General features: G+C 38.6%; 1 protein-coding gene across 1 annotated transcript in view; it reads left to right on the top strand.

Moving 5' to 3' along the window:
* The window catches only part of LOC103681273 (carboxypeptidase A6), a 284,439-nt gene that overhangs the window by 128,417 nt on the left and 129,363 nt on the right, over positions 1–26,659 (top strand). The window contains exon 2 of the mRNA XM_040625646.1: positions 26,251–26,326. Within this exon, the coding sequence (XP_040481580.1) occupies positions 26,251–26,326 (76 nt within the window). The remainder of the gene's footprint in view (positions 1–26,250; positions 26,327–26,659) is intronic.

Here is a 26,659-nt window from a genome sequence, read left to right as displayed (position 1 = left end):
TAGAGAACCCAGAAATGGACCTCCGGCTCTTTGGGCAAGCTCATCTTTGACAAAGCAGGCTAAACATCCAGTGGAAAAAGAGCCTCTCTTCAATAAATGGTGCTGGGAAAATTGGACAGCTATATGCAAAAGAATGAAACCTTGACCACTTCTCACACCATACATAAAGATAAACTCCAAATGGATGAAAGACTACGATGTGAGACAGGAATGGATCTAAATCTTAGAGGAGAACATAGGCAGCAACCTCTTTGACATCGTGCCACAGCAACTTTTCTCATGACACATCTCCAAAAGCAAGAGAAACAAAGAAATAAGCAGACTTGTGGGACTTCATCAAGATAAAAAGCTTCTCAGCACAGCCAAAGGAAACAATCAATAAAACTAAGAGGCAGCTCACCGAAATGGGAGAAGATATTTGCAAAGCGACACTACAGATAAAAGATTAGTATCCAAGCATTCGTCAAACAACTTCTCAAACTCAATACCCGGAAACAAATAATCAAATTATAAAATGAGCAGAAGATATGAACAGACACTTAACCAATGAAGACATACAAATGCACTAAAGATGCATAGAAAAATGTTCAAAATCATTAGCCATCAGGGAAATTCAAATCAAAAACCACCTTGAGATACCACCTTACATCAAGAATGGCAAAAATGGACAAGGCAGGAACAACAAATGTTGGAGGATGTGGAGAAGTGGGTCCCTCTACACTGTTGGTGGGAATGCAAAGTGGTACAGCCGTACTCTGGAAAACAGTGTGGAGTCCACTATAAGAAGTTAAAAATTGAGCTACCCTATGATCTAGCAATTGCACTACTGGATATTTACCCCAAAGATACACATAGTGAAGAAGAAGGGCCATATGAACCCCAATGTTCATAGCATCATTGTCCACAATAGCTAATTGTGGAAGTAGCCAGATGCCCTTCAACAGATTACTGTATTAAGAAGATGTGGTCCAACAGTATGTGATGGTGCACTGGGTGTTATACACAACTAATGAAATCATCGAGCCTACATCGAAACCGGGATGTACTGTATGGTGACTAACATAATATAATAAAAATCATTAAAAAAAAAAAAAACGTAATTTGGCAGCAGAAAAAAAAAAAAATAGAAGAAACTTGGGGGTTGGGGAGCATGTATATATGGGAATCCTCTGCACTTCCCACTCAGTTGTTCTACAAACCCAAACTGCTCAAGGAAATAAGTTTATTAAATTTTTTAAAAAGAAAAAAAAGAAGATGTGGTCCATTGATATACAATGGAATATTATCTCAGCCATCACAAAGAGAACGACTTACACAACATTTGCAGCAACATGGATGGGACTGGAGGAGATTATGCTATGAAATAAGTCAAGTCAGAGAAAGACAATTATCATATGGTTTCTCTCATTTATGGAACATAAGAACTAGGAAGATCGGTAGGAGAAGGAAGGGAAAGAAGAATGAAGGGGTTAAACAGAAGGAGGAATGAACCATGAGAGACTGTGGACTCTGGGAAACAAACTGAGGGCTTCAGAGGGTAGGGGTGGGGGATTGGGATAGGCTGGTTATGGGTATTAAGGAGAGCATGTATTGCATGGTCTCTGGGTGTTATACACAATAATGAATCATGGAACCACGTGATCAAAAACTGGGGATGTACTGTATGGTGACTAACATAACAAAATAAAAATTATAAATTAAAAAAAAAAAGAATGTCATCAGCCAATCAGAGCTTGTATATCTCCTCAGCAACCTTTGTTAGTGTGGAGATTGACATGCGTTAGCAAGGCCAACTAATAAAATTTAAAGGAAGGATTACTGCATGGTGGTTGGGGAGGGTATTCATTTTCCCATCAAATGTAAACAAGGAAATGAATAACTGCTTGCCACTGGCAGCCTGTAATTAGAAGGGAATGAGCTGTAGGGTGAAGCAGATTCTGTGGACTGTTGAGTGGGGAGGAAGAAATGAACCTGGGTCTCAGTCGTCTTATTGAATCAAGCAATCTTCAAGCTAGTTATACCTCTCGACCCCTGATGTAATATGAAAACTTATTGTATAGGCCAGTTTGAGTCAGGCTGTCCTACTTGTAACCTAAAGCACCTACAATAATAGTAATTTTTACTTCGTTATTTTTAAGAATGAGATGAGGGAAACTATGGAGTAACTAAATTTACTGTTAAATCAAAGTCTTCACTGGTGGAAAAATACATCAGTGTTCTTTTTCTTCCTCCTGAACACCTTCCTCTAAAATACCCCTTTGATGGATAGCCACTCTGTGTGTGCTTTCAGAAGGGAAAACTAGGATAATAATCAGTAGCTAAAACTCATATCCTATTCACAAGAAAATAGGACAGTTTAAAATATTTGCTGAATTTTCTGAAAGCTTGTCTCCCATGGAAGAGTTAATAATAGGATGTTCACTTACTTAAAAAAAAAAATCTCGTGCCTGTAACACAAAGAAATCCATCAGATAATCCCACCTAGAGAAATTAATGTTCACATGTAGATTCTATATTATAAAGAGTGCTTGTCCCAGTGCTGCATTTTCTTTGTTGAAAGATTATGTTTTGATACACACATGAAAATTTCATTAAAAAGCAATAAATAAGACAACTTGGCAGAGAATACTTTAGAGAACTAAATGGATTCTTCCCTTCTTTGGTCACGGTTTATAGTTGCAATATAAAGTACTCAGAACATGAAGAAGCTCCCTGTGGCAGTTTGCTTAGGATATAAAGATTTAGACTTCACTTTTGGATTAGATAGAAGTGATGACTTTCTTCTTCTTTTTTGTTTGCAGCAATATTTTAACAGCAGAGAAAAAAACACACAGCCTTCAAAAGCCTTACTGATATATTTCACTTTATAACACATTTTCTCAAGAGGTTGAATACCTACCATGATATCTCACACATAAGGAGGATCAATAAATATTTGTTGAATTGAATTGAAATTGACTTTCTGTAAACTGCATCATCTTTTAAATTTCTGAAATTGGCTTTCATAGTAAAAGCTTGAGAATTTCCTCTTCGCCCATTACTACAGGACAGGAAAAAAACCCAATAAAATGTAACCCTGTCATTAATTTTTATAGTAAGATATAACCTTTGCTGTGCCTCAAGAATTTTCTATGCATTGTGTCGAATCATTATATGATACTTCAATTTAGTCCCTTCTTGTAGTATTTAAGAACAGGAACCAGAGGCGTAAAGGATCTATATTCTAGAAACTAAAATCACTCTTGAAAGACATTGAGGAAGACAAAAAAATGGAAAAATATTCCATGCTCATGGATAGGAAAATTAACATAGTTAAAATGTCCATGCTACCCAGAGCAATCTACACTTTCAATGCTATCCGATCAAAATACCGATGACATTTTTCAAAGAACTGGAACAAATAGTCCTTAAATTTGTTGGAACCAGAAAAGGCCCATCCAAGGAACTGTTGAAAAGGAAAAACAAAGCTGGGGCATCACAATGCCAGTTTCAAGCTGTACTACAAAGCTGTGATCACAAAGACAGCATGGTACTGGCACAAAAACAGACACATAGACCAATGGAACAGAATAGAGAACCCAGAAATGGACCCTGGCTCTTTGGGCAACTCAATCTTTGATAAAGCAGGAAAAAACATCCGTGGAAAAAGACAGTCTCTTCAATAAATGGTGCTGGGAAAATTGGACAGCTATATGCAAAAGAATGAAACTTGACCACTCTCTCACACCATACACAAAAATAAACTCCAAATGGATGAAAGACCTCGATGTGAGACAGGAAGGATCTAAATCCTAGAGGAGAACATAGGCAGCAACCTCTACGACATCGGCCAAAGCAACCTTTTTCATGACACATCTCCAAAGGCAAGAGAAACAAACAAACAAAAAAAAATGAACTTGTGGGACTTCATCAAGATAAAAAGGTTCTGCACAGCCAAGGAAACAGTCAAAAAAACTAAGAGGCAGCCCATGGAATGGAAGAAGATATTTGCAAATGACACTACAGATGAAAGACTGGTATCCAAGATCTACAAAGAACTTCTGAAATTCAATACATGAGAAACAAATAAACAAATCAAAAAATGGGCAAAAGATATGAACAGACACTTTTCCAATGAAGACATACAAATGGCTAACAGACACATGAAAAAATGTTCAAAATCATTAGCCATCAGGGAAATTCAAATCAAAACCACACTAAGATACCACCTCACGCCAGTTAGAATGGCAAAAATTGACAAGGCAAGAAACAACAATTGCTGGAGAGGATGTGGAGAAAGGGGATCCCTCCTACATTGTTGGTGGGAATGCAAGTTGGTACAGCCACTCGGAAAACAGTGTGGAGGTCCCTTAAAAAGTGAAAAATTGAGCTACCCTATGACCCAGCCATTTGCACTACTGGGTGTTTACCCCAAAGATACAGACATAGTAAAGAGAAGGGCCATATGCACCCCAATGTTCATAGCAGCATTGTCCACAATAGCTAAATCATGGAAGGAGCCGAGATGCCCTTCAACAGATGACTGGAGTAAGAAGTTGTGATCCATATATACAATGGAATATTACTCAGCTATCAGAAAGAATGAATTCTCAACATTTGCTGCAACATGGATGGCACTGGAGGGAGAATGCTATGGAAATAAGTCAAGCAGAAAGACAATTATCATAGGTTCTCTCATCTATGGAACATAAGAACTAGGAAGATCAGTAGGGGAAGAAAGGGATAAAGAAAGGGGGTAATCAGAAGGGGAATGAAACATGAGAGACTATGAACTATGAGAAACAAACTGAGGAGAGAGGAGGAGGTGGGGGAATGGGATAGACCAGTGATGGGTAGTAAGGAGGGCACGTATTGCATGGTGCACTGGGTGTTATACACAACTAACAAATTATCGAACTTTACACGGAAACTGGGGATGTACTGTATGGTGACTAACATAATATATAAAAAAATCATTAAAAAAAAAGAATAGGACTCAATCTGAGAAAACTGTTACCACAATGAGAACAAAGCATTCATCCAACAGACACTTTTGCAGCAATTATTCCTTGCAAGTCTCTGGTGGGGAGGGAAAAAGGAAAGGAGCTACAAAGGCACAAACAATATTATATTATTATTGTCCTATAAGGTAGTGTATGATCACTGTTTTATACATTATACAGAAAACGTATATAAAAAGCATTAGAGAATGATTAAAGAAAACCTTATGGAAAACTCTGATACTTGAAATTAAGATTTGGGCCCCAGTGGGCTGAAAACCATTGACATATATGGTCTAGTGATTTTGAAATTTGAGTGTAATATTCACCTGTCAGCATATTTTCTTGGGGAATCTGTCAGCATATTTTCTTGGGGAAAAAATCCCAAAATCACCTTCTAGGATAAAACTCTTAGAAATACTGGAATATGTATGTTTGTGTGTGTGTATCTTTTAACATGCATGGGTAGGGTGGCAATAGAGTAAGGGATGGCCTGGGAGGGCAAAAATGCTCACATAAGCCATACTGAGACCAGTGGCTACCCTGACTGATGGAGCGTCCTTTAGTCTCTGATGGTCCAGAGTCTGAGCAAGGTGGGAATTCAGGTGAGAGATGGTCACAAAAGTCTTAAAGATAACAACCTCAAGGAAAAAGATGACCAGGAAAATGCCTTGTGAAAGGAGGAGTAGGAAACCTTTTCAGTCACAGACTTGGTTGTGGATAGAGGAAAAAATGTAATCATCACTGGGAATTTGAAACCACAAGTTAGGGAGTACAGGGAAGATGGCAGAATACAAGGATCCTAAACTCCTTGTCCCACCAAGGCAACAATTATATATTATAACTAACTGTGAAAATGCCTTGAGGCTGGCAGGACAGATCTTCTATAGCTAGCCATAGAGAAGGCCACTTGAAAAAGGGGTAGGAGTGGTGGAGACACAATCAGAAACCAAACCCCCAGTGCAACTAACCACAAACAGGTGGGACATCACAAGCACACACAAAGCAAGGGAATCAGACCCCACCCCCATTACACTGGGCACCATAGCCCTGGGGACCCATACCGGAAGATAAGTTCCCATAATGTCTGACTTTGAAAATCATCAGGGCTTAACTCTGGAAGAGTCAGAGGGTGATAGAAGACCAACTCCCACTCTTAAAAGGCCAGTCCAAGACATAGCACAGAAGCAACAGTTTGAAACTCACCTGGGATATAACTAAAGGAGATTTTTTTTTTTTTTTACAAATTTAGGATGTGTACCAGAGAAATAGGGATCTACAGATTTCTCTAGAACAAAAAGTGCAGGGGTGGGTGGGCTTTTTTCTAGATAATTGGATGCTTACAGAAGCCGTCTAATGCTTTCCGCTTACATTACTAACACTCCCCTCATTTTCTCTGGACCTGCTTCACTCAATGACCAAGTACTCTTCCAAAAGCAGTCCCTGCCCAATCACATCTGGCAGGCAACCCCAGCTAGGACTGCAACCTCCAAAGTGATTCCTGCCCCTGGGGATGGTTCAGGGAGGATAACCCCAGTTATCCCAGACACTAGTGCCCTCACATTTCCCTGCAGCTGGGCCTCTTAGCTGGCTATGACAGTGAACAAGCCCTCTGCTTTGATATGTCCACAGCTGTTACAGTGGCTAATAGCAGCCAGGCTCAGTGACAGCTCCACCCACCAGTAAGCCCATAGCTTCAAAAGCTCAGGTAACAACTCTGCCCAGTGTGCCAGCAGCAGGGAAAGTGGGTCATTGCAGCCAGCTGGGCTGGAGGTCCAGTCCCACCCACCAGCATGACCACAGCATCCACAGCTCAGCACGCAACAGGAAGTAGCATGCAGTCCCACACGGGACACCATAGGAGTGTCCAGTTCTGGTGATGAGGGGGTTTTGTGCTACAGGGCACCACAGGACCTCTTCTACCCAAGGCAACAAATTTCAAGTCTGGGACACATGGCTGACCTAATACATAGAAAAAGTAGACCACAAAACAAAGAACAGGAATATGTCATGAATTAAAGAACAGGCCAATATCACAGGAAAAAAAACATAAATGAAATGGAGGTAAGAGTATGTCTGATAAATAGTTCAAAGTAATGGCCATGAAGATACTCCAGAACTTGGAAGGAGGGATTAATGTACTAAAATCTTCAACAAAGAGATAGGAAAAATGTAAGAAAGAACCACTCAGAGCTGAAGAATACACAAGCTGAAATGAAAAAATATACTACAGAGGAATCAACAGCAGATTAGAAGATGTAGAAGAATGGATCAGTAATCTGAAAAGAATAGGGTAATGGAGAAACACAAAGCGAATAGCAAAAAGAAAAAAGAAAAAAATATAATAGTTAAGGGACCACTGAGACTGTTTGCCTACAGTGGTCCCCAAAATATCTACAAAAAGAAAGGGACAGAAATTTATTTGCAGAAATAATAGCTGAAAAATTCTCTCTATCTGGAGAGAAACAGACATCTCAGACTCCAGGAATCACAGGGAACCCCTAACAAGATAAAACCAAAGGAGATTCACATCAAGACACTGTAATAATTCAAAATTGCAAAACTAAAGATAAGGAGAGCATTTTAAAGAGAGAAACAAAGTTATGCACCAAGGCTATCAGTTGTTATTTTTCAGCAGAAAGATCTTGCAGGCTGCCAGAAGAGAAGTAGGTTGATATATTCAAAGTGCGATAAAAAGGAAAAAAAATATAACCAAGAATATTCTACCCAGAAAGTTTATCATTCAGCATAGAAGGAGAGGTAGTGTTTCCCCCAAAAAGTTAAAGAAGCTTATCACCATTAAACCAGCCTTACAAGAAATGTTAAAGGTAATTCTTTTAAGTGGAAAGAAAATATCATAGCTAGAAGTAAAAAAAAAAAAAAAAAAGAAAGAAGAAAGAAAGAAAGAAAGAAAAGTTACACAGCATAGTAAGGTATAAAAGCATATAGTAAAGGTAGATCACTTATAAAGCCAGTATGGAGATTAAAGCAATACATGGCAGTTCTGTTCCATTGGTTTATGTGTCTGTTTTTGTGCCAGTACCATGCTGTCTTTGTGATCACAGCTTTGTAGTACAGCTCGAAATCCGGCATTGTGATGCCCCCAGCTTTGTTTTTCCTTTTCAACAGTTCCTTGGCGATTCGGGGCCTTTTCTGGTTCCATATAAATTTAAGGACTATTTGTTCCAGTTCTTTGAAAAATGTCATCGGTATTTTGATCGGGATAGCATTGAAAGTGTAGATTGTTCTGGGTAGCATGGGCATTTTAACTGTGTTTACTCTTCTGATCCATGAGCATGGAATATTTTTCCATCTTTTTGTGTCTTCTTCAATGTCTTTCAAGAGTGATTTGTAGTTTCTAGAATATAGATCCTTTACGGCTCTGGGTAAGTTAATTCCGAGATAACGTATGATTTTTGGTGCTATAGTAAATGGAATGGATTCCCTAATTTCTCTTTCTTCAGTTAATTGTTCGTGTATAGAAATGCAACGGATTTCTGAGCATTGATTTTGTATCCCGCCACATTACTGAATTTCTCTATAAGTTCTAGTAGTTTGGGGGTGGATTCTTTTGGGTTTTCCATATAGAGTATCATGTCATCTGTGAAGAGAGACAGTTTGACTTCTTCTTTGCCAATTTGGATACCTTTTATCCCTTTTTGTTGTCTGATTGCTGTTGCAAGGACTTCTAGTACTATGTTATATAATAATGGTGAGAGTGGGCATCCTTGTCGTGTTCCTGATCTTAAGAGAAAGGCTTTCAGCTTTTCCCCATTGAGAATGATATTCGCTGTAGGCTTCTCATAGATGGTTTTTATGAAATTGAGGAATGTACCCTCTATCCCTACACTCTGAAGGGTTTTAATTAGGAAAGGATGCTGTATTTTGTCAAATGCTTTTTCTGCATCAATTGAGAGGATCATATAGTTCTTGACTCTTTTCTTGTTGATATGATCTCTCACACTGATCGATTTGCAAATGTTGAACCACCCTTGCATCCCAGGGATGAATCCCACTTGGTCTTGATGGATAATCCTTTTAATGTACTGTTGGATCCTATTAGCTAGGATCTTGTTGAGAATTTTGGCGTCCATATTCATCAGGGAAATCAGTATGTAATTGTCCTTTTTGATGGGGTCTTTGCCTGGTTTGGGGATCAAGGTAATACTGGCCTCACAGAATGAGTTTGATAGTTTTCCTTCTGTTTTTATTTTTTGAAACAGCTTCAGGAGAATAGGTATTATTTCTTCTTTGTGTGTTTGGTAGATTTCCCCAGGGAATCTGTCAGGCCCTGGACTCTTGTTTTAGGGGAGGTTTTTGATCACTGCCTCAATCTCTTCATAATTAATCGGTCTGTTTAAAAAATCAATTTCTTCCAGTTTCAGTTTTGGTGGTATATAGGTTTCCAGGAAGGCATCCATTTCTTCCAGGTTGTTTAATTTATTGGCATAAAGTTGTTGATAAAAGTTTCTAATCATCCTTCCTATTTCATTGGTGTTGGTTGTGATCTCTCCCTTTTCATTCACAATTTTATTAATTTGGGTCCTTTCTCTATTCTTTTGAATAAGTCTGGACAGTATTATCGATCTTATTTATTCTTATCTATCTTATTTATTCTTTCAAAGAACCAGTTTCTGGTTCTGTTGATCTGCTCTTCTGTGCTCCTGGTTTCTAATTCATAGATCTCTGCTCTAATCTTGATCAACTGCTTTCTCATGCGTGGGTTAGGCCTGTTCTTCTGTTCCAGCTCCAGCTTCTCGAGATGAGAATATAAAAACTGCATTTTAGATTTTTCTATTCTTGTGAGTGAAGCTTGGATGGCTATGTATTTTCCCCTTAGGGCTGCCTTTGCAGTGTCCCATAGGTTTTGGACTGATGTGTTTTCATTCTCATTGGTCTCCAGAATTGTTTAAACTGATTTTTAATTTCCTAGTTTACCCACTCATTCTTGAGCAGGATGGTTCTTAGTTTCCAGGTGTTTGAGTTTCTTCCAAATTTTTCCTTGTGATTGAGTTCCAGTTTCAAAGCTTTTGGTCTGAGAATATGCAGGGAATAATTTCAGTCTTTTGGTATCAGTTGAGACTTGTTTTGTGACCCAGTATATGGTCTATTCTGGAGAAAGTTCCATGTGCATTCAAAAAGAATGAGTATTCTGTTGTTCTGGGATGTAGTGTTCTACATATATCTATGAGGTCCAACTGGTCCAGTATATCATGCAAAGCTCTTGTTTCTTTGTTGATTTTCTGCTTAGGTGATCTGTCTGTTGCTGAGAGCAGAGTGTTGAGGTTCCCTACTATTAACGTATTATTATCTATATGTCTCTTTATTCCAGTTAAGAGTTGGCTTGTGTATCTTGCTGCTCCCCTGTTGGGGGCATAGATATTTATCATTGTCATATCCACTTGTTGGATACATCCTTTAAGAATAATATAGTGTCCTTCTGTATCTCTAACAACAGACTTTAGTTTAAAATTGAATCTGTCTGATATGAGAATTGCTACCCCAGCTTTGTTTTGAGGTCCATTGGCATGAAAAATGGTTTTCCATCCCTTCACTTTCAGTCTGGATGTATCTTTAGGTTCAAGATGAGTCTCTTGTAGACAGCAAATGGATGGGTCATGTCTTTTTATCCAATCTGCAACCCTGTGGCGTTATATGGGAGCATTTAGGCCATTCACATTGAGAGTGATTATTGAGAGATATGATTTTAATGATGTCATGTTTCCTGTGAAGTCTTTTTTCTATAGATTGTAAATTTCTGTTCTATATCACTCTTGGGGCCTTTTTACTTTTCTGGAACCCCCCTTGATATGTCCTGTAGGGCTGGTTTGGTGGTTAGGAATTCCTTCAGTTTCTGCCAATCCTGGAAGGTCCTTATCTCTCCATCAATTCTGAATGACAGCCTTGCTGGATAAAGGATCCTTGGCTGCATGTTCTTCTCAGATAGAGCTTTGAAGATACCCTGCCAACCCTTCATAGCCTTCCAGGTCTCTGTAGACAGGTCTGACATTATTCTGATATTTTTCCCTCTGTATGTAAGGATTTTCTTCCCCCTGGTGGCTTTCAATACTGTATCCTTGGATCTAATATTTGTGAATTGCACTATGACATGACATGGTGTAGGTCTGTTCTCATTGACCTTGGGAGGGGTCTTCTCTGCCTCTTGGACATGAATGTTTGTTTCCTTTGCCAGATTAGGGAAATTCTCAGCTACACTTTGTTCAAATATCTCTTCTAGACCTCTCTTTCTCCACCCCCTCGGGGATGCCGATGATTCTGACATTGGAACGTTTCATTGAGTCAGTAATCTCCCATAATCTACATTCTTGAGATTGGATTTTTTTGAGGCAAGTTTCTGTTTTAACTTTCTCTTCTACCATCCCGTCCTCTAATTCATTAATTCGTCTTCTGCCTCATTTACCCTGCCTGTCAGAGCATCTAGTTTAGGCTGCATTTGATTCATAGCATTTTTAATTTCTGCCAGACTCACTCTCATTTCTGCCCTTAGAGATTCTATATTTTTGTTAAAATTTTCATTAATAGTTTTTTCAAGCCTACACATCATCTCGACCATTGTTACTCTGAACTCCATTTCTGATAATTTGGTTATATCCATATCCATCAGTTCTGTGGCAGAGGCCACAGACTCATTGTCTTTTCTTTGCTGGGGGGGATTTCTCCTCCTCATCATTCTGATGAGGAGAGGTTGCAGGGATGCCTAGAGCCCAAATTATTGACCAGGACATAGGCCGTGTGCGCTTGTTTTATAGGGACCTTAGGGATGTGGGCTTCTTGATTTTTCAGCTGCCTTCTGGGGTAGGGGCCTGCCACGCTGATATTCAGGCAACCCTGTTTGGGCAGAGTCGCCCCATCCCCTGTGAGGGGGGATGGGGATGGGCACACTGTGAGCCGGTATTTCCAGGCTTTTGTTCTCTGGTGGCTTTCCCTGGCAGTTTTCTGTGCCCTTCTGAGAGTCAGAGCAGCAGTGGCCGTATCTTAGCCTCTGTCTCAGAACAGAGGGATTGCAGTCTGCTCTCCACTGAGCTCTCTTGGCCACTTTAACTCTGTTTCTGTCGGTGCTGCTAAAAACCCTGCAGCATCCCGGGATGTGCGCCCCGCAGCCGGTGTCCCAGCCCTCACTTCCAGGGCCGGCACATCTCTGTCCTTTGTGCTTCTAACACCGCCAGCCGCCCCCGGTTCCCGCACGTGCTCCCGAGCTCCCTGTTTCAGTGCTGTTTGTGCACACTCTGGAGCTCCAGTCTGGTCGCGCACTCGCTCCTGAGTTCCCGGTATCAGTCCGGTTCCAGTGAGTGCTCCAGAACTCTGGTTGTCAGTCTGTTCGCACACGCTCCCAAGCTCCCGGTTTTAGTCCAGTTCCAGTGAGCACTCTGGAGCTTGGTTGTCAGTCTGGTCGCTAGGTGTTCCCAGGCTCACAGTCTCAGTCTGCTCTCTCATGCGTGCTGGTCCAGGAGTCTGGCCCACTCCCCAGTGCAGGAGGCTACTGCTTCCTGGCGCCCGTCAGCTCCCTCCCCCTTCTGTTTATTTTCCGATATCTTTGCATGGATTCATGGCTCCCCGCTTTGTACCTCAATATTCAGCACTGAAGATGTTCGTTTGTAGAGATCTAGATGTATCTTCCTGCTTCTCAGGCTGATTCTGTGGGTTTTCAGGATGGTCTGGTAGATATCCAGGTCAACTCGGGACCAGCTGTGAAAGGGTCTCCTACTCGTCCACCATGTTTTCTCCTACTTGCAGAAAGTGGTCACTTTTCTGTTCATAGAGTTTCTGCTACTCTTTTCTTCATTCTCCAATTGTGTTCATAGATATTCAGAATGGTTTGGTAGCTCTCTAGCTGAATTCCTGGGACCAGACGAACTTTAGGTCTCTTGCTGCTCCGCCATCTTGGAACCGCCCTGATCAAGACCCATTCTTGATGAAAAGATGGGGTGAATATCAGAACAAACCTGTTCTGCTAGGGCTTAAAAGGGGGGATATAGATTTGGAGGAGCAGCCAATGGCAGCCACAACAGTCATCTAATCTTACACCTCCTGAAGACCAACATTAGATATCCTTTTCTATATCTGGGTAAATTGTGCCTTTAAAAATATTCAAGCTGTGCACTTGCATCAATAGAGAGAATATCTATGCAGAACTTACTCTAAATTTTTCCATTTTCATTTTTTATGAAGTGTCCTATTTGTCAGTAGCTGGTGTAGAAAATACCATATAATGTGTGTGATACATAGATGCCAAAGAGCGGCCTGAGAAGAAAGGAAATAGTTCCAGATTAAGAAACTGATCAGTGATTAGATTCAAACACCTATGGAAAGGTCAAAACAAAAGCACCAGGAACAACAAAAAAAGGTTAAATAGATCCAAAATAAAAGCGTTTTATTGTTTCTAATGTGCACAGTGAAACATACTTGGAGAAGCATCTCCTTTCAGTTCTTTAAGTTCTACAGGATGAGAAAACATTTTTCCTGTAGACATACGAACAGAAGTTACTATGCATTGAGAGGCTATAACAAGTTAGGCATTTCCCAGACAATATCTCATTGATATTATGACTGTAAGCCCATCACTGGCAGAAACAGCTATATCCCTAGCATCTACCACCATGCCTGGCATATAATGTAATTTTAACAAATGTGTCTGAATGAAATAATTCTCTTGAAAATCTAATGCAATAATATATTGCTGTTTCCTCAATTTAAGGATTAGGAATCATTGGCTCTAAATGTTTAAGCAATTTGGTCAAGTGATAGAGCACAGATTAAAATCCAGCCTTACTCTTTTTTCCCTACCTGAAGAGGAAATAGATGGGAGAAGATAAATCCAGTGACTTGGAAATCAGATACTTTTTTAAATTAAGTTTAAAAATTCTTAGCAGTAGTACATTTGGTAGGTTTTCAGAAAAGACCTGCTCCAGATACATCAGATGATAGCAGTTTATTATAAGAAGCACAAGCAAGAATGGAAACTATTTCCAACCCAGCCCCTGGAGCCTAAAGGATCATTTACAAAGGGCAGTGTGTCCAGTGCCCATGATCCCTGCTTGAGAACCTTGCCATTGTGGTAACTGAGCTATTACCTGTAACCACTGCCATTGCTCCTGATCCTGCAAAATGATTTTTGTTGTTGTTTCAAGTGTAAACTCCCAAGATCTGACTAGATCAGCGGTCAGTCACTGTCCAGTGGAGTGAGCCCAACTGGGCAGGACTCACTTGTCATTCCACCTGGTCATCTACTGACTGCCTTTAAGTTAGGTGTCAAATTAGGTGTGGTCACATGGGAAGGAGTTACAACATACCAGGCAAATGATACCTCAAAGGAAGACTGTGAACAATCATACATTCTTAGGCTGTCCCGGATGTCTGCTACAAGTAGTTTCCTCTTAAAAGAATCTTACTCATTTTGTTCAACATATTAGAGTCTAATAGAACATAGAAGACTGAGTTGTTATAGTCAGGAACCCTAAAGCATAAATATTGGATAAAGTGAAAATATACAAAAAAATGCAAAAACTTCATAGGATCAAACATCTATATAGCCTTTACCCTGTGTGAGGTGTTATTATAAGCACTTAACATGGGTCACAATAACCCATAAATTAAGTCCCAGTAACTGCAATCTATAGATAGAGGGGCTGAGGCACAGAGAGGTGAAAACATTGCCTGAAGTCTCACCGCTAGTGCTGGCAATTTGTCTCCAGAGTATGGGCTTTTACTACCCTGTCATTTGTTTTAGTAGATAACTGAACTTTGTAGGAAAACAGGGAAATTTCCAGATGCCAAACATTTGGAGGCAAAAAGCAAAAGTTAAAATGGAAAGAAAAAGCTGATACCCCATGGTTCTGAGAGTCTGGACTATGAAAAGGGACTGTCAAGTCTGAGGCTGGGATTCCAATGCCTATAACAGGAAGACATGGAGAGCTTATAAGCAAGTTTATAAAAAGAAAGGGAACTTCAAAGGGTGCAGAAAAACTCCCTAAAGCTGGAGAAATGGAGGAAGGTTTTAGTCTACTAGAGATTTGGGTGATGGGAGATCACTGAAAAGTAGATACCCCAGGTCTCTACCACGTATGGGTGTGGGTTCCTAATTTATACTCTGCATGATATAGAAATTGCAGTTGAAATGTAAACCTATACGTAGACCCCTCAAGACAAGCTTCAGACTATTCTATAGACATTCTCATAAGACTCCTACAGAATAAACCAAAATGTATTGAGTTTCTGCTCATATAGAGTTTAGAGCTTTGTAAGAAATAAAGACACTAAACAAATTACAGTGAGTGCAGTGAGTGTTGTGATAGGAAAGGTATGCAGTGTTGGGAGAATTTAGAAACAAAGTGACTAAAGTCATTCAAATATCAAGGAATGGCTGAAGACAGCCATTAAGCTGCCATCTTCAGTGTATATATTAGTTTCCTCGGCCTGTGGTAACAAAGTACCACAGACTGGGTGATTTAAGCCACAGGAACTTATTTTCTCACAGTTCTGGTACTGGAAGTCTGAGGGCATAGTGTCAGCACAGTTGATTTTTTTCTGAGGTCTTTCTTCTTAGTTTGCAGATGGCCATCTTCTCCCTGTGTCTTCATTGTGTTTTCTCTTTGTGTGGGTCTGTGCCCCAATTCCCTCCTTTTATAAGGATACAAGTCAAACAGGATTAGGGCTCAACCCAATGGCCTCATTTTAATTGAATTACCTCTTTAAAGACCGTATCTCCATTTATTGAAGAGACCGTCTTTTCTCCATTGGATATTAATTCCTGCTTTGTCGAAGATTAGTTGACCAAAGAGTTGAGGGTCCATATCTGGGCTCTCTATTCTGTTTCATTGAGCTATGTGTCTGTCTTTATGCCAGTACCATGCTGTCTAGGTGATCACAGCTTTGTAATACAGCTTAAGATCAGGCAGTGTGATACCCCGAGCTTTGTTTTTCTTTTTCAACATTTCATTGTTGATTCGGAGTCTTTATTGGTTCCATACAAATTTTAGGATTGTTTGTTCCAGCACTTTGAAATATGCCATTGGTATTTTGATTGGGATGGTGTTGAAAGTATGGATTGCTCTGGGCAGCATAGACATTTTAACAATATTTATTCTTCTGATCCATGAGCATGGAATGTTTTTCCATCTTTCTGTGTCTTCTTCAATTTCTTTCATAAGTGTTCTGTAGTTTCTAAAGTATAGATCCTTTACCTCTTTGGTTAGGTTTATTCCAAGGTATCTTATGGTTTTTGGTGCTGTTGTAAGTGGAATTGATTCCTTAATTTCTCTTTCTACAGTCACATTGTTAGGATATGGGAAAGCAACTGTTAGTGTATAGGAAACATTGTTAGTGTATAGGAAAGCAACTGATTTCTGGGCGTTGATTTTGTATCCTGCCACATTACCAAATTGCTGTATGAGTTGTAGTAATTTTGGGGTGGAGTCTTTTGGGTTTTCTACACAAAGTATCATGTCATCTGCAAAGACAGAGTTTGACTTCTTCTTTGCCAAGTTGAATACCTTTTATTTCTTTTTGTTGTCTGATTGCTGATGCTAGGTCTTCTAGTATTACATTGAACAATAGTGGTGAGAGTGGGCATCCTTGCTGTCGTGTTCCTGATCTTAAGGGAAAAGCTCTCAGCTTTTCCCCCATTGAGAATGATATTTTTTATGGGCTTTTCATAGATGGTTTTTATGAAATTGAGGAATGTTCCCTCTATTCCTGAAGAGTTTTAATCAGGAAAGGATGCTGTATTTTGTCAAATGCTTTCTCTGAATCAATTGAGAGGATCATATGGTTCTTGTCTCTTCTCTTATTAATTTGTTCTATCACATTGATTGATTTGTGAATGTTGAACCACCCTTGCATCCCAAGAATAAATCCCACCTGGTCGTGATGGATAATCATTTTAATGTACTGTTGGATCCCATTAGCTTCAAAGAATGGTGCTGGGAAAATTGGACAGCTATATACAGAAGAATGAAACTCAACCATTCTCTTACACCATACACAAAGATAAACTCTAAATGGATGAAAGACCTCAATGTGAGACAGGAATCCATCAAAATCCTAGAGGAGAACATAGACAGTAATCTCTGTGACATCAGTCACAGCAACTTCTTTCAAGACACATCTCCAAAGGCAAGGAAAACAAGGAAAACAAAAGCAAAAATGAACTTTTGGGACTTCAAGATAAAAAGCTTCTGCACAGCAAAGGAAACAGTCAACGAAACAAAGAGGCAACCCACAGAATGGGAGAATATATTTGCAAATGACACTACAGATAAAGGGCTGGTATCCAAGATCTATAAAGAACTTCTCAAACTCAACACCCAAAAAACAAATAAGTCAAAAAATGGGCAGAAGACATGAACAAACACTTCTCCAAAGAAGACATATAAATGGCTAACAGACATGAAAAAAATGTTTAACATCATTAGCTATCAGGGAAATTCAAATGAAAACCACACTGAGATACCACATTATATCAGTTAGAATGGGGAAAATTGACAGGAAACAACAAATGTTGGAGAGGATGTGGAGAAAGGGGAACCCTCTTACACTGTTGGTGGGAATGCAAGCTGGTATATCCACTTTGGAAAACAATATGGATGTTCCTCAAGATGTTAAAAATAGAGCTACCCTATGACCCAGCAATTGCACTACTAGGTATTTACCCCAAAGATACAGATGTAGTGAAAGGAAGGGCCACATGCACCCCAATGTTCATAGCAGCAATGTCCACAATAGGCAAATTGCGGAAGGAGCCAAGATGTTCTTCAACAGACAAATGGATAAAGAAGATGTGGTTCATATATACAATGGAATATTACTCAGCCATCAGAAAGGATGAATACCCACCATTTGCATCGACATGGATGGAACTGGAGGAGATTATGCTAAGTGAAAAAAAGTCAAGCAGAGAAAGACAATTATCATATGGTTTCACTTATATGTGGAACATAAGAAATAGCATGGAGGACATTAGGGGAAGGAAGGGAAAAATGAAGGGGGGGAATCAGAGGAGGGGACAAACCATGAGACATTATGGACTCCGGGAATCAAACTGAGGGTATCAGAGGAGAGGGGGGTCAGGGGATGGGTTAGCCCGGTGATGGGTATTAAGGAGAGCACATATTGCATGGAGCCCTGGGTGTTATATGCAAACAGTGAATCATGGAACACTACTTCAAAAACTAATGATGTACTGTATGGTAACATAACATAATAGAAAAAAAAATTAAAGACCTTATGTCCAAATATTCACACTCAGAGATCCTGGAGGTTAGGACTTCAACATATGAATTTTGAAGGAACCCAATTCAGATATCCACTTAGACATAATGTGCTACAAAAATTCTAGGTGATTTTAACAAAACATGAAGCAAAAAAGGAAAACGGGGGAGGGGGGCTGAAAAAGTATTAAGATCTTGTTCAGGAGGGGAAAATACAAAGACTTAATTCTAGACATGAAGTATGTTAGTTTGTAAAACTTATAAGAAATCACTAAAAAAATAGACAAAAGATGCATAGCTTGCACACTACTAGATAAGAAAAATTGGCAGAGAATTAACTCCAAGAAAGAAAGAAGAAAAGGCAAGAACCCATAAAATAAAAAATAAAATAAAACCCACGCATGTATACATGTTCTAATACTAGCTAATGTATATGCCTTACCTTTTTATGCGTATTAAATTTATATTATAAAAAAGAGGGACACCTGGGTGGCTCAGTAGGTTGAGCATCTGACTCTTGATTTTTGCTTGGGTCATGATCTCAGGGTCATGAAATTGAGCCCCGAGTGAGGCTCCATGCTGAGGGTGGAGCCTGCTTGAGATTCTGTCTGCTACCCTCTGTGCTTCCCCCAACCCTGCCTGTGCTCTCTATCTCAAAACAAAACAAAAACAAACCCAAAAACCACACATATTAGGTAATATAATTAATGTGAATAAATAAAATTCTCTAGTTAAAAGTCAGAAAAATGTTCCTAAATTTTTAAAAATTTAGCATTATGATGTTTCCAAGAAACACATCTGTGTAATAAAAAGAAAGAAAAAAAAAGGTGGGGGGAGAAAAAGCATAAGAAAGACATAGGTGAAACTGTCCCAACCAATCATTTGGCAAAAAAAGGAATTTAAAGAGCATTAAATAACCCATAGAAGGATTTTTCTAGATACATTTTAGGATATGGACTCTGGGAAACAAACTGAGGGCTTCGGGGGGAGGGTGGGGGAATGGGATAGGCTGGTGATCGGTAGTAAGGAGGGCATGTATTGCATGGTGCACTGGGTGTTATACGCAACTAATGAATCATGGAACTTTACATCAAAAACCAAGGATGTACTGTATAGTGACTAACATAATAAAAAAAATTATTAATAAATAAATCAAAGCTGTAAAGTTGCCAAAAAAGAAGCTTTATTCTATCCAGAAGATACAGTAGTCACGAACTTATATATACCTACATATCATCAAAATATGTGAATTAAGAGTTTTTAAGTTAAACTGACAAATACAAGATCACAGTAGGTATATTACATAAATTCTATCAAAAATTGTCAAATTTAACAGACAATAAGGATAGAAGATCTAAATAACATAATTAAACATATTTAAAAGGTATATGTAGAATTTTTAACATTTTTCAAAGTAACTTTTGATAAAGAGAAACTAAAACCACAATTATCTATCCCATTCACAATTGCATCAAAAAGAATAAAATGCCTATAAATCAAGTTAACCAAAGAGGTGAAAGATGTGTATTGAAAACTACAAGACATTAATGAAGGAATTTGAATAAGACACAAATAAGTAGAAAGACCTTCCATGTTCATGGATTGGAAGGTTTAATATTGTCAAAATGCCCATACTTCCCTAAGTAATATACAGATTCATCTGTATACCAATGGTATTTTTCACAGAAATAGAACAACAACAACAAAAATCCCAAAAATTGTATGAAATGAGACCTCAAAGAGCTAAAGTAATTTTGAGAAATAACAAATTTACCAGGCATCATATCAATCCTGGATAGCCAAATCAATCAGGTATCATACTTGTGATTTCAAAGTATACCACAAAGCAGTAATCAAAACAGCATGGTATTGGCATAAAAACACATAAATGGGACAAAATAGAGCACCTGGAAATAAACCTACACATATATGGTTAATCAATTATGACAAAGTAACCAAGAATATACTATAGAGAAAGGGTCATCTCTTCAACAGTTTCGGGAAAATTGGGCAACCATGTGCAAAAGAATGAAACTGGACTGTTATCTTACACCATACATGAAAATCAACTCAAAATGAATTAAAGATGCAAAGTAAGACCTGAAATCCTTAAACACCTAAAAGGAAACATAGACAGTAAGACTTTTGACATAGGTCTTGGTGATTTTTTGAATCTAATACGAAAAGCAAAAATAAATGGGGGGGTTACATCAAATGGAGCTTCTGCACAGTATAGAAAAGCATCAACCAAATGAAAAGTCAACCTACCAAATGGGAGAAATATACTTGCAAACCACCTGTCCCATGAGAAGCTAGTATGCAAAATAGATAAAGAATTCATACATTTCAATAGCCAAAAACTAAAAAATGGGCAGAAAATCTAAATAGACCTTTTTTAAAAAAAGATATACAGATACCCAACAAGCACATGGAAAGGTGCTCAACATCATTAATCATCAGGGTAATGCAAATCAAAACCAAAATGAAATATCACCCCCTTTTTTTAGAATGACTATCAAAAATATAAGTGTTGGCAAGGATGTGGAGAAAAGGAAGCCCTTGTGCACTGTTGGTGGGGAGTATAAACTGATACGAGCACTATGGAAATTAGTATGGAGTTTCTTTTAAAAAGTATAGCTACCATATGATCCAGCGATTCCACTTGTGGATGTTTATCAAGAGAAAATAACTCAAAAAGAGATCTGCAACCCATGTTTACTGCAGCATTATTTACAATAGCCAATATTGGAACAATCTAGAGACCATCAAGGAATGAATGGATAAAGAAAGTGATATATGTATGTGTGTGTGTGTACACAAATACACAATATGGAGTATTATTTAGTCATAAAAAAGGAAACCTTGCCATTTGTGACATGAATGAACACTGGGGGTATCGTATTAAGTGAAATAAGCCAAAGAAAGACAAATATTATGTGATCTTCTATATATGAAACCAAAAAAAAAAAAAAACAGATTGGTGGCTGTCAGATGCAGGGGATGGGGCCTGGGAGAAATTTTTTTTTTTTTAAGATTTTATTTATTTGACAGCCAGCCAATTAGAGAAGGAACACAAGCAGGTGGGATGGGAGAGGAAGAAGCAGGACAGCCAGAGGACCATGGAGCCTGATGCAGGGCTCAATCCCAGGACCCTGGGATCACGCCCTGAGACGAAGGCAGATGCTTAACGGCTAAGCCACCAAGGCGCCCCAGGAGAAATTTTTTTTTTTTTAATTTAAATGAGTTGAATTATAAAAACCTGAAATTACCAACTTGTATCTGAATATCAATAAAAATACCCCTATTAAAATATGCATAACAAAGTAGATCTAAAGAAAGAAGTACAGAATTCATAAAGATAGAAATAGAAATTATGATATACACACAAAAATATAACTTATCAATAAAAACAATGACTTTTAAAACCCAATAAAATCTTTGGAAAGTCTGATTAAAGAATTTATATTTAAAATCACAAATAACATTAAGACATAGAAAGGGGACAAAGCTAGAGATAAAGATAAAATGCCTTAAATTATAAGATGTTTTAATTAAGTTTGTTATTTATACAAACAAATGTTTTTCCAGGAAATGTAAATTGCCAAATTAACTCAAAAAGCCTGGAAGAAAACTGAATAGTCCACAAAATAATTTAAAAGGTAGGTATCTAGGGGCGCCTAGGTGGCTCACTGGTTTAAGCGTCTGCCTTCGGCTCAGGGCGTGATCCTGGCGTTCTGGGATCGAGCCCCACATCAGGCTTCTCCGCTGGGAGCCTAATTCTTCCTGTCCCACTCCCCCTGCTTGTGTTCCCTCTCTCACTGGATGTCTCTCTCTCTGACAAATAAATAAAATTTAAAAAAAAAAAAAAGGTAGATATCTAACCCCCAACTGCAAAAAAAGGGGGGGGGGGAAGGAGAATTGGTCCCACCTTGAATAATTTTATGGGTGTATACTACAAAAACAATCAGGGACACAGTTTCTGTGTCATTCAGTTTGTTGAGGTATATTACAAAGGTGGGAAATTTCCAATTCTATCAAGATAGCTTAATGCAGATACCAAAATCAAACAAGGGTGATTCAAAAAGAACATTTTTTTGGTTTATGAAAAGTTTATTTTTTAAAATGTCTCCCTTATGAATATAGATAGGCATAAACTCCAAAATAAGACATTAGCAAATAGAATCCAGCCATTTATTTTAAAAAGTGTTTTGAAAGTAATGTGTTAAGTGAAAAATAAAAACAAATTAGTATTATAAAATGCTATGAAACGTGTGTGTGTGCACAGTGTAAACCTAAAGGAGTCACTAATGGGTCACAAAAAATTAACGAAGGCCATTAGGGGACAATGGGAGGTTTGGTGGGGAAGAGAACTAGAAGGGGAACTTTATTTTGTGGCTGCTGTAATATTTTCATTTTTACAAGCATAGATTTATAAACTGGCTCTGTAACTTACAAAGAAATTTAGAGTTTAATAATGGAATCAATTGTGAAAGTTCATGCCAAGACCCAGAAGGAAAAATCTGGAGCTTCAGATCTGTGTCTTTCCAAAGGAATCTGACGACTCTCCAGTTGCCCATAAAACACATTCTTCCCTAGGTGTTGCAGTCAAGGCAGAGCAATAAGTACCGGGAGGCATCAGCTTCACGCAGTGTAGTCTTAGAACTTTAAAATGGGAAGGCAACGGAGTTAGTTCATTGCTCACTACTTTGATGAGGAAACTGAACCCCGGACAGACTGTAAAAGGTTAGAGAAGGTGCTCTCTTGCCAAATACTCTTCTCTGGGTGTTCTCATTACTCATTTAATACTACTTTTTAAATTGATTAAATGTGTTCGATAGGCTCATTCGTGGGGTTGTACATTAGGATCAGTAATCAACTTGCCACTTGGTGCTAGCATTATAGCGACATACCTTATTTGTCCTGCAAGGCAAGGGGACAAAATTTAAGTATTCATGAGTGATTCGTTATCTGGAATACTCTGCATCTATATAACATCCTTAAACTGTGATTTAAAATGCCTATGTTTGGGGCCTTGGGTGGCACAGCGGTTAAGCGGCTGTCTTCGGCTCAGGGCGTGATCCCGGCGTTATGGGATCAAGCCCCACATCAGGCTCCTCCACTAGGAGCCTGCTTCTTCCTCTCCCACTCCCCCTGCTTGTGTTCCCTCTCTCGCTGGCTGTCTCTATCTCTGTCAAATAAATAAAATCTTTTAAAAAAATAAATAAAAATAAAATAAAATAAAATGCCTATGTTCTCTATGAAAACTTCACATAGGTTCCCATAGAAATATCTGATTTACAAACACATGCGCATAAGAGCAGCTAGTTGCCCAGTCAGCTCCCTAACCTCAACCCCCAAGCAGATCTTGGATTCTCTGAACTTAATCTCAAAGGGCCAAGGGGTCTTATATTGATGTTGCCACCTAGCGGTTGAAAAAAACCATCAGTTATAAGGAAAGCCGCTGCATTCACCTTCGATAGTTGTGCAAAGCTAGTTTTTCTCTGAGTTCCAGGAGCTACTGTACTTGCTGAAATCTTCCTGAGTGTAGTACTGAATTATTGTTCGCCACTTCAAAAAAAAAAAAAAAGACCAGCTATCAGATCTAGGGAGAGCAAGCTTTCTGTTTGGTGGAACAAATGGGGCATTTGGGGGATATTTGGTTTTGTATGCTGAATGGAATACTCTTGTTGGTTTTGGTTACTGGTTAGTCTAATAAAATTTATGGGTTTGCAAAACATGACATTACATGGGTTTTCCTAAATAACTTTCCTTATTCTCTGCTCTCTGATAAGGAATCAAACACATTTCTCAAGTCACACCTGAGAATTTCTGCAAGCTGTGATGAAGTGAACTTTTTGTGATAAAAGTGACAAACCTGGGTTTGAGCAGTCACTTTCAGAGGTAAATAATCCTAGGCATGGTCACCTTTTATCCTAAACTCACAGAAGAGGAACCAATTACCAGGTTGAATTATCCATCATTTAAAAAAAAAAAAAATCTTCCTATGGCTGTAAAACAGCTACAGATTGCTTTCTTTGCACTCTTGAGGAGCTGATAGGGCCCCAGATGGAGGTGTTTTTCAGCAAGCTGTCAAGTGATCCATCCCTCAAAAACAACCGTATCACCCAGTGGAGTTGCCTTTCTCTGCCAAGAATTATATTGGGTCAGGTGGGAGAGTCCAGGATATGATGAATCCAGGAAAAACAAAGGACAGAAAATTGTGCACCAGAAATGAAAAAGAGAAAAGGTGTAAATTACATTTGAATTCTAAAGATCGTATTTGGAGTTGTTTCACAGTGACTTGCTGATTTTTTTCTTTGCCACTACTTTCTTTTATTCTTTCTGGAAAAATAGACTTCATGGCATTGATACCGAGGGGTGCTTTTGTGTGATTTTGAAGAAACTAAAGTGACATATTAGGATAGTAGTGCCCGAAACATACTAAATTATCACCAAGCCAAGGGCCTTTTAATGCATAGGACTAAAGAAGATATAACGGGATCATTTGAAATAACAAAGCTGAAGTGATTGGAAATGAACACAAAGCCCTAATGAATAATTTTCCAACAAATCCGGAAGCTTCCCTTGTGGTTCAATGACTTCCATATTAATCTTACCTAGCCTTGGACACTGCTATTCATCTAAGTAGTAAACCCATGGAAAAGTGTGCATATTCCGTTCTTACTCCAGTATAACTTTGAGGTTGAAGAGATAAGTTGTGGGTGAACTGCTAGAGTTTTTGTTACGTGCTGTGTGTGTGTGTGTGTGTGTGTGTGTGTGTGTAGTATTAATCTACTTTATCTTCAGTCATTGTAAAATGCTGTAGAGGGCTATGAAAAATATTCCTCTTGTACTCCATTTAGTTCAGGGAACTCTTTTCCTCTAGAAACCAATTATTCTCAATGATCTCCTTTATACCAATCCATTAATAAATACTTAATAACTACACTCTATGCAAAATACCATTTTTGATTTTGAACCATTTGTGATTATTATATACTAGAGCTGTGCTTTCCAACCTGTCCTCATCATGACATAAAAATGATAATAGCTGTCTGACACACCTTGGGGGGAGGTCACCGCTATAGAGAACTCTCTGGCAGATAGCACGACTCATCCAGTCTTCTTAAATAATTCACGATCTTTACTGAAAGAAACTTTTAGAGTGTTCAAATATAATTTCAGCTGTGGTACAATTTTAATGGCAGTAAAAAATTTTAAATTTTTATCACTTAAAAATTTTATAGCCGTTGATATCTTGTGGCACACTTGAAACAGTTGGTGGCCCTCCAGTTTGGCCCCATATGCACTTGGGAAGTTCTATACTACAGAAATAAGATGGCCAGTAGAGATGAGCTTATCTTTACTGTTTTCAGTGTAGGAAGATTCCAAACCAGAAATTTTCCGTAGTGTATAGATTTCATATGCTCTCTTACTGAAAGTCACATTCCTTTTCAGCATTGAGTTTTTCAAGAGAGTGTTTTTACTTCTGTCATCAGAAATTTCTTATTTGGTATCTGCTCTGAGCTATTCATGAAAGTTTGGCCCTGTTACCATTGTTCTTGTGTTTTTGGCCTTTCTCTGCTTAAATGTGAGTATGTAATCTTTAAAAGCTGTTGGAAAAACCAGTCGTTTTAAGGCAGGGGGAAAAAGGCCAATGTGGGGCTCCTGGGTGGCTCAGTCAGTTAAGCCTCTGACTCTTGATTTTGGCCCAGGTAATGATCTTGGGGTTGTGAGATCAAACTCCACACTCAGCGGGGAGTCTGCTTGAGATTTTCTCCCTCTCCTCCAGCCCTCCCCCCTACTCTCTCTCATTTTCTCTCTCTTTCTCTCTCACAAATCTTTAAAACAACAACAATGTGAGCTGAGAGTAACAATAACTGGATAAAATACCTGCTGGTCCAGGTATTGCTGGTATTGGTCCAGGCCAGAGTTTTGCTCTTTTTATTCTTAATTGCAGAGTTAGTTTAAGAGGTAAGCAGTAGGGCTGGCTAAATCCTTAGTTTTAAAAGGTAAATAACACCATTTTTTTTCCTTTCTTACAGTGATAAGGTGATTAGACTTATTCCCGATACAGAAGAAGAAGCAAATGCACTGAAGAAAATATACCACCAACTTAAGGTAAGAGAGCTTCTATTCACTTATCCCTTATGCCTGTAATATGTTTACAAGGCTTTGCTGATGGGAGTTGAAAAAGTGGAATTAATTAGCCAAGGGGGAAAAGTGCTAAGAGAGATAACTTGAAAGAGCTTTGAAAGGATACGTTAAGGTTACTCAAATATGATGTATCTTACCCATTATCTATTTATGAGTTCATTTATTTTCCATCTCCTTTAGTAGAATGTAAGCGTCATGAGAGAGCTTTCGTCTACTTTTCTCATTGCTGTAATGTCAGTGTCAGGAATATACTACAAGTTCAGTAAATGTTTTTTGTTGTTTTTAATGAGTGAGTGA

Source organism: Ursus maritimus, unplaced genomic scaffold, assembly GCF_017311325.1.
Source record: "Ursus maritimus isolate PB19 unplaced genomic scaffold, ASM1731132v1 scaffold_9, whole genome shotgun sequence".
In the NCBI taxonomy this organism is placed as follows: Eukaryota; Metazoa; Chordata; class Mammalia; order Carnivora; family Ursidae; genus Ursus; species Ursus maritimus.
Note: the sequence above shows the minus strand (reverse complement) of the source record. Positions and strands in the feature narration are given on the sequence as shown.